Below are 8,959 nucleotides of genomic sequence, written 5' to 3'. Positions count from 1 at the left end.
TTATTTGGGCTGTAATTTCCGAGGCTGGTAACTCTAACAAAATCATCCTCTGCAGCAGAGGTAACTCTGGGTCTTTTCTGTGTTGGTCCTCATGAGAGGCAGTTTCATCATAGCGCTTGATGGTTTTTGGGACAGCACTTGAAGAAACGTTCAAAGTTCTTGACATTTTCCATATTGACTGACCTTCGCATGTTAAGGTAATGATGGACTGTCATTTCCCTTTGCTTATTTGAGCTGTTCTTTACATAATATGACTTGGTCTTTTACCAAATAAGGCTAACTTATGTATACCACCACTACCTCGTCATAACACAACTATTTGGCTCAAACGCAGTAAGGAAAGAAATTCCACAAACAACCTTTTAACAAGGCACACCTGTTAATTGAAATGCATTCCAGGTGACTACCTCATGAAGCTGGTTGAGAGAATGCAAAGTGTGTGCAAAGCTGTCTTCAAGGCAACGGGTGGCTACTTTGAAGAATCTCAAATATATTTTCATTTATGACTTTTTTGGTTACTACATGGAATCATGTGTTTTTTCATAGTTTTGATGTATTCACTATTATTCTACAATGTAGAAAATAGTAAAAATAAAAACCCTTGAATGAGTAGGTGTGTCGAAACTTTAGACTGGTACTGTTAGGGTTGCACATTTTGGGGAATATTCAGAGATGGAAACTTTCCATGGGAATTAACAGGAATCTATGCAAATTAATATTAATACCATTTAAATGTAGATGCTTTTTGCATTGGATATATTTACCATATCATATGGAGACAGAAGCAAACCTTTTATCTTATCATAAGTAGACAATTACAAATGATTAAATCCTTCCAAAATAAATAAAATAATTAGTTACGAATTGAACTTTAAATGAGTTGACTCTTTCTTCACATAAGATGATTTCACTGAACAAAAGGGAATAAAAAAATGTTAAAAACATTTCAACATACATCTGTAAAATGAAAGCCTAGGAACTAAAGCTTTGATTGTCTTCCTCTCAGGCTTCCATGTCTTCTCCCTCGACCTACTCAATGTCCACCTCTTGAATATCAGAGGCCTCATCTTCACTGTCACTTTCCAACCTTGAGGATGGCTCATTGTCAGGCTCAAAAAGCCTTACATTTGCCTGGATGGCAACCAATTTTTCAACCCTTGTATTGGTCAGCCTGTTGCGTGCCTTGGTGTGTGTGCTCCAAAACAAGGACCAGTTGCACTCTGAGGAAGCTGATGGTGGGATTTGGAGGATGGTGGAGGCAACAGGGAAAAGAGCCTCAGATCCACAAAGTCCCTTCCACCAGGTGGCTGATGAGATATGTTGGCACGACTGCCATATTGCATATCCATCCCAAAGCCCTTGCTTGGAAGTGTACTTCGCCAGACTGCCAAGAACATAGCCCTCATCCAGGCCATGGTGGCGAGACACGGTAGTGATGACACCATAGGCCTTGTTGATCACTGCACCAGACAGGATGCTCTTGCCAGCATACTTGGGGTCCAACATGTACTCTGTATGGGCTTCATGCAGAAGTCTTCATGCTTTTTGATGCATTTCAGAACTGCAGTTTCCTCTGCTTGGAGCAACAGTGAAGTGGGCAGGGGAGTATGCATTTCTTCTCTTACATCTGCAAGTAGAGTCTGAACATCAGACAGGATGGCATTGTCTCCCTCAATCCATGCCATGGCTACTGCTATAGGTTTCAGGAGTTTCAGGCTGCTTACCACTCTCTCCCAAAATACATCATCCAGGAGGATCTTCTTGATGGGGCTGTCCATATCGGCAGACTGTGATATGGCCATTTCTTGGAGACTCCTCCAGGACTGTCAAACATGACAACAGCACCCCAACAGGTGTTGCTGGGCAGCTTTAATGTGGTGCTCTTATTCCTCTCACTTTGCTCGGTGAAGTAAATTGCTGCTATAACTTGATGACCCTTCACATACTTGACCATTTCCTTGGCTCTCTTGTAGAATGTATCCATTGCTTTCAGTGCCATGATGCCCTTGAGGTACAGACTCAATACATGAGCAGCACAGCCAATAGGTGTGATGTGAGGGTAGGACTCCTCCACTTTAGACCAAGCAGCCTTCATGTTCGCAGCATTGTCTGTCACCAGTGCAAATACCTTCTGTGGTCCACGGTCATTGATGACTGACTTCAGCTTACCTGCAATGTAGAGACCGGTGGGTCTGTTGTCCCTTGTGTCTGTGCTCTTGTAGAATACTGGTTGAGGGCTGGAGTTGATGTAGTTAATTATTCCTTTCCCACGGACATTCGACCACTATCAGAGATGATTGCAATAGTCTGCTTTCTCTATGATTTGCTTGACCTTCACTTGAACTCTGCATCCAGTAAATTAGTAGATAAAGCATGTCTGGTTGGAGGGGTGTATGCTGGGCGAAGAACATTCAGAAATCTCTTCCAGTACACATTGCCTGTGAGCAGAGGTGAACCAGTTGCATACACAGCTCGAGCAAGACATTCATCAGCATTTCTATGATTACATTCCTCCATTGAGTCAAAAAAAACCTTCTGATTCCAGGAGGACCATGAGCTGTTGCTATCGATAAGTTGTCCGATTCATCATTTTCACCTCGAATAGAAGTAGAGGGACTTTTATTCAGAGGTTGCTTGTTGTGAGCACTGAGGGAACTTTATGCACTTAGCCAGATGATCTGCATCTTTGTTGCATTCTTCACATATGATTTGGCATAGTATTGGCAAATGTACACAACTTTTCCTTCTACATTAGCTGCAGTGAAATGTCTCCACACATCAGATAGTGCCCGTGGCATTTTCCTGTAAAGATTAGGGGAAAAATGAGTAAAAAAATATATAAAATTCCATGTACAGATAAATAGTTAACAGTTAGATTAAACTCCTTTGTAAGATAAATGTTTTAAAATGAAACATGTATGGAAACAGGTGAATTAACACTCAGTTAGCAGGTCAAAATCCACAGGGTAGCAAAAACTGACTTGCAGAAATTGTTAACAAGTTAAAAATGATTTAAAATACACTTTGCTGTAAGCTACCATTTACTATTAACAAAAAAACAGTGTCATACAAAATATATTCACACCACCCATTATTGTAATCAAAACTTACCAGAAAGCAAGTAGTCCTTTGCTCAGACAGTGTAGTAGTGTGGGCTCAATAGCATCTCATTAGCGTGCAAGATCTTGAGAATCAGCTGTACATGTGGAAGAGTGCAAGTGCACGTGATGAAAGAGTGCACTGTGCATGCAGAGGGTTGCAATTCCATTGAATTGAGGATAGTTTAACCAAAATATGCCACAAGACCTAGAATTTCCTTGTGTATCCCACAAAAAAGGTTCACTGTTATAAGCAAACCTTTTTGATGAATTTAAGCAAAATTCCCCAAATCCAGGGCTTAACTTCCCATGGAAAACTTCCCGGAAAGTTTCCGACCCTTTGCAACCCTAGGTAGTGTATATATATTTTTTTTATTACAATGGAGTATATTTGTATAATGGAGGGGCACAATAACATTATATAGTGTTAGTCAAATGAAGGTTCTTTGAAAAAAGCTTTATTAAACCAATTTCTTTGTTTAAACAAAAGTGAACATAGGTATGTATACATGTTACCCTGCTATCTCTAAAATTGAAATGACAATAATACATCATATGGGAGGCCAATCCATATGCCTATAAGTGAACGTTTTTGAATTTCACTTAAAACTGACAGTCTAAATGTATGCATAATCTAATGTAGGCCTACTAAATATGTACAATGTTCCCACCAATATTAGCTACAGACACCATACATTTTCTTTTGCACCATTTCAGCATACCTTTATCTGGAGCCAGACGTTTTAACAGCTAGTTTCTATACTTGTGTAGTTCCTAATCTATGAATTAGTAATTGTTCTTTACTTAAACTGAGCATCCCACTGACTTTATGAAGTCTTAATTTGTCCTGTCAGTCTCTCCTACCTTCCCTGACATTCCTATAACCGAAGAACTGCAGAGTGTAAGGATTACCTGCACCAAACCCTCATGCTTCCCCTGTACCGCAGGTCTTTTAGGCTGCTCTCATTTTGATGCATCATCTTACCAACCCATGGCACCTTATTTAGGCCTAGAGTCTGTAGTAGACTAACAGAAGGTGATTCAGGTTTTTGATCTCCCATCTTGATAAGGGCCCATCTCTATTTTAGGCCCCGCAATGCTTGGAGATCTCTCTTCTGGCAGGTTTGATTTTCCTTAAGATGTGACATCCACAGATTTTGGTGTGTCAACTTGCCCATTCTCAATGGAACAGTCCTCTGGTTCCGACTCACTATCAGACGAGTCAATAGATATGGGTTCTGTGTAAGTACTTAGCTTGAGGGTACAGTTAATTGTCTCGCATTGCTTTCTTTGGTCTGTGTTAAGTGCCGGCCTAGACTTAAAGGCCTTCTCCACTGACGTGATGGGGAGCTTGGTTTTCTCCTCAAAGTCCATGTCATGCTTCAGTCCCTTGAGTGCCTGCATGTCAAAGCCAAGTAGCACTTTCAATTTCCTGGTCTCACAGTCTCCCTCACATGACCTCCGTCGATTAGCGAAGTGACTGGCAATGTCAGACTTCCAGAGCCACAGGCTTGCAGACAGCTTCTCTTCTTCCTGTGAAGTTAAATAGGGGCAACGATTGAAATAGGTTGTGAGGAAGGCTTTGCGTGCTTCATAAGTCTTGTGCTCATAGTTCCTGGGGTCCAACACTAGATCCACAGCCTCCCCTGGCTTGTCTATATTCATGGGGGAATATACATCATTTTTTATCTTCATCCTCTTGGAGCCAGACATGGGTTGGGAGGGTAGCTGACGCTTTAAGAACCCTGCACCAGAGGAGTTGAGTGTCAAGGCAGACTTTGGTCCCAGGCCCTTCTGGGCCCTTCCCACAGCTCGGCACTGCACAAGGTGCAGCGTGATCGTGGAGGCCACCATGTTGCTGGTGTAGACACCCAAACAGTGGATGCACTTGTACGTCATCTTCTTCTCCACAGGGTGCATTGTCTGAAGCACTTGGTGTCGTTCTCTCAGATGCTGTGACAAGGCATCAGATATAGGGCCCTTGAGGATGGTAAAACATAGTGGGCATAGGGTCTTGCCAACCTCATTGCTGCCAGATGCAGTGGCTTGACTTCTGGCAAGCATGTCATTCTTATTCACTGGCATCTTTGAAGGCAGACTCTTCACTGGAGTGTGGAAGCTGTTCTGGGCATGGGAAGCCATAGACTGCTCCTGAGCAGCTACAGGTTCCTTCATGTTATAGGTTATAACAATAAGCTGTATGATTTTGTTCTTAGCCTGCCCAATCGTGAGGTCAAAGGTAAGTGGGGAGGCGGCTGGAGGACCAACAAAGTCATCTGGATGAGCCTGCCCCACATGATCTAGCATTTTCTCCACATTATTAAAGCTGGCATGACACTGTGGGCAAGTGAGCCCATGGATCAGCATGTGGTTTAGCAACGTGTCACTGGGCAGATATCGGTTGCAAAGCAAACACTTACTGGTGAAGTTGTGGATCTTCATGATATACTTTGCAATTGCCCATACCTTCTTAGCCCTGTGTGCCTTCTCAAAATGAGCACTGTACAGGTTTTCAGGGAAGAGCTCATTGCAGACCGTGCACATTTTCCACTTCTGTGTTTGGGATGTAAGACTAGCATTGGCACCTTCTCCCAAACCACCATTACCAGGAATGGTCAAACGCTGGCCAGCAATAGAGGACTGACTTGTCACATTCTTTAGTCCAGTAGGTCCCTGCTTTAGATGGACCCCCACCATATGGCTAACCTGTTCAGACGTCAGGGTACGACCCCCAGTCATCACAGAACCCTTCTGGGCAATCCCATAGCTTTGCGGTCTGGACACCACAACATTAGCATGTCCAATCATGGTTGTCACCTGAGAGCCAATGCGCTCATGATATTCAATGACATGCTGCACCAGCGCCTCATAACTACGGGTGGAGAACTGACAGCGCTTACAGAGGATGTTGTTGCCGTTGACAGCATTGGCTCCATTTTTGACTGATGTTTCTGAGACCATGGCAACATAGGGTGAGACCACATGCTGGAAGTGCTCCCTGTAGATGTGCCTTCGCACAACATTGTACAGAGGGTCCCGGAAGTTACACTTCTTGCAATAGTACATTGCCTTCTCCACCTTGTTATTTGCCCCCACAGCAGCCCCCTGGTAGCCCCCTAGACCCTGACGTGCCACACTAGATATGTGGAAGACCTTGACATGCGTTTCCATTGTCTTCTTGCTCGCAGTGAAGGTGCAGTAAGGGCAGTTGAGCAGGATGCGGTTCTCAAAGTTGTGCCTGTGGACATTTCGGAAGTGGTTTTTGTAGCCCGAGTAGTACTTGGAAGAGAAGTTGCACTCTGTGCAGCAGAAAGGCTTTGACCGGTACTCCTGTAAAAAAAAACACAAAAACAGGCGAGTTTGAAAATGTGACACTGCACCTAACAATGTTGTTTAATTTTTCAAACTTTGTAATCACAACATTTACAAAATTGAAATGGTTGCTCCTTTATCCAAAACTAGTTGTATTTATGATTGTGACAAACAAAGAAGCACTATAACCATTACAAGCCCCAGAATAAGGGGTCATTCAATTAATAATCTTGTCCTTTTTCTAGTGTGAGTGATTTACCTGTGTTTTTGAGAATGTCGGATCCCATGAACAAAGTTCCAGGCAGACAGTATTCTTCACATAGTTCTCATCTGGGCAAAATTCTTTGAGGTCCTATGTGAGAGCGACAATTATTCTGATCAGAAATCACAGTACTGTATGCTGGAACTTGTCAAATTAGATTATATGCCTATTAACTTCTACCACCATATTTTTTTCAGAAGCACGAGTGACTAAAAATATGAGTGAAACTCTTACGTTAGGCACAGACACACAACACTAGAACCTTAGTGATAGGTAAAAGCTATGACTTGTTTTATTTTTTATCTCACCTCCGCTTGCTCCTTACAGTACTCCAGTCCAATGTCACAAAGTGCCGCCTTCACCTGTTTCCTTGCTCTTCGTATCCTAGTGAGGTTGTTCACAGGGAGTTGATACATCTTTCCAGACTGCAAGAATAAATCACGGAGAATTCTATTACTACTCATGTCAAACCCATATGGCCTGCTCATACCCAAAGTTAGCCAAGTACCTCAACTCCATGATGATTTTATCCAGGGTTGATCTCAGACTAGTGTTTTTTTAACGAACCACTGACTTGCTATGAAGCCAATACAAAAAAAAAGTACATTCTTAAACCCTTACCATGTAGCAGTTTATCCTCTGATGTTGCTAGCGTTTGTTTGTTGAAACGTTTAATAAAACATCAAATACAACCGTTACCTTGAGATTTAATTGGCACATGCGCATTCGTGCTGAATTGGCATCTTAGAGCAACAGCAATTTAGAAACAGTCGGTGGTTGTAGCATTAACGTCTTATTAACGTCTTATTAACGTTCTCATTAACGTCTTATTAAAAAGTATGCATTTCAGCAAACAAAGAAATGAACGCAAGAGAGGACAAACATTGTAATGGTTGAAGAATCGACTGTGTTGTAGGCTAATAAAAAAACGAGTCTACACTCAACTCCGTAGATGAAATCATCGTGGAGTTGAGGTACTTGGCAATAACGTTTTAAGATTTTTTGCATTCGAAGATCATAACTAAATCACAAACAGCATTGATTGGCACAGACATGATGGGACTTCAGTTCTGGTACAATATTCTTCTCATCTATTAGCTTCCCGTACAGCTGAAACGTCCTCATGTAGCTATGCGGTCGTCACTACTTACCATAGCCAGAAAAACATAAACCCCGCCCATTTCAACAATTTATCTTTAAGTGATTTTAAACCTAACCACACTACTAACCTTAAATTAAGACTAAAAAGCGAATATGGGCCTAACGCGTTAGATAATTTAGCTAGCTAACATCACTTAGATCTCTGATGGTTAGTTACAAATCCTTTGTCAAAGGTTGGTTATCTAGCTAACGTTATAATGTTTAATGTTAGTCATTATGAAGTGAGGTAAATAAAATACACAATGGATGCTAGTTAGATACCTTATTTGTTAGCTGGCGTCAGTTTAGCAGAAGGCGAACTGGCTAGCATGCAGTAGCTAGCCAATGTCTAGCCGACCAACTAGCTAGCCGATGATAGCCAGGCATGTTTGTTCGCTAGTTAACTTGCCGCCATAACTAGCTAGATAACTAGTTATACAAAATGCTGCGCCTCAACTCTAACCAATCTTACCTGGTATGTCTCCGAACCCAACCACACAAAAAACTGGCTGCCCAAATGGTTTGCTGAGATAAATGCTAGCTAACAAGTAACGGTAGCTCGTTGGCTAACAAATGAATCCAACTCAATGATGCGGTTGTTGTTCGTCCTCGCCAAGCCGGTGGTGCTGTTTAGCTAGTAAGCAAAATCTCTGCCATCTGCAATATACGTTAAATTAATTGCTAGCTAATAGCCACAATATGTGGGGTGGATTTCTAGTGCATATTTTACAGCATACATGGCAAATTGGACTGTTACAATTGACTCCGACAATCATCAGCACTTCTCTTGAACGTTCCCAACTAACCCGAGCCAAGTCAATCCAAAATGGCGAGGAGGAAAAGACGGAAGTGAATGTTTGGGGAGATAAGTTTTAAATTTACAATATTTTTTCTGAGATATGTGCTTCCCTTAGTACTGAGTATCTAATTGTTTCAAAAGTCACACCTATGTTTCTTGGGTGTAAAATCAAGGAAAGTGGTCCAAAAGCATCATATATATTTTCTTTGACTGGACCCACCCACCTATTCCACGACATGTGGGCCCATAGAAGACTAGGCCACAGACAGAACAATGAGCTAGTTATAAAAAGTATTTGACTAGGCTACTACACCCTGACCCTGTGATATAGTTTTAGTTAGTTTTGCC

General features: G+C 41.9%; 1 protein-coding gene across 3 annotated transcripts; it reads right to left on the bottom strand.

Annotated features, from left to right (window-relative positions):
* Positions 1-3,534: 3,534 nt before the first annotated feature.
* LOC106565775 (activity-dependent neuroprotective protein a) lies at positions 3,535-8,662 on the bottom strand. 3 transcript variants are annotated; one of them, XM_014133280.3, is made up of 4 exons: positions 8,285-8,662; positions 6,981-7,097; positions 6,670-6,762; positions 3,535-6,428 (listed from the first exon to the last, which is right to left on the bottom strand). In XM_014133280.3, exons 2-4 carry the CDS (start codon positions 7,086-7,088, stop codon positions 4,233-4,235), a joined length of 2,397 nt encoding a protein of 798 aa, XP_013988755.1. In that variant the 5' UTR covers positions 7,089-7,097; positions 8,285-8,662; the 3' UTR covers positions 3,535-4,232. The 3 variants fall into 3 exon arrangements, with proteins under 3 accessions (XP_013988755.1, XP_082815486.1, XP_013988756.1); XM_082959360.1 differs by having other exon boundaries at positions 8,619-8,640; XM_014133281.3 differs by lacking the exon at positions 8,285-8,662 and adding an exon at positions 8,095-8,277.
* Positions 8,663-8,959: the final 297 nt, after the last annotated feature.

The sequence above is a fragment of the Salmo salar genome, chromosome 12 (genome assembly GCF_965601325.2).
Source record: "Salmo salar chromosome 12, fSalSal1, whole genome shotgun sequence".
Taxonomy (NCBI): domain Eukaryota; kingdom Metazoa; phylum Chordata; class Actinopteri; order Salmoniformes; family Salmonidae; genus Salmo; species Salmo salar.
This window is presented reverse-complemented; position numbering and strand designations above follow the sequence as displayed.

Excerpts from the sequence above, each read along its gene's own strand:
- LOC106565775 (XM_014133280.3), bottom strand. The coding sequence starts at position 7,088 with ATGTATCAACTCCCTGTGAACAACCTCACTAGGATACGAAGAGCAAGG. Across the intron at positions 6,763-6,980 it reads ACTGTAAGGAGCAAGCGGAG|GACCTCAAAGAATTTTGCCC; the intron begins GTGAGATAAAAA and ends GCTCTCACATAG. Across the intron at positions 6,429-6,669 it reads CGACATTCTCAAAAACACAG|GAGTACCGGTCAAAGCCTTT; the intron begins GTAAATCACTCA and ends TTTTTTTTACAG.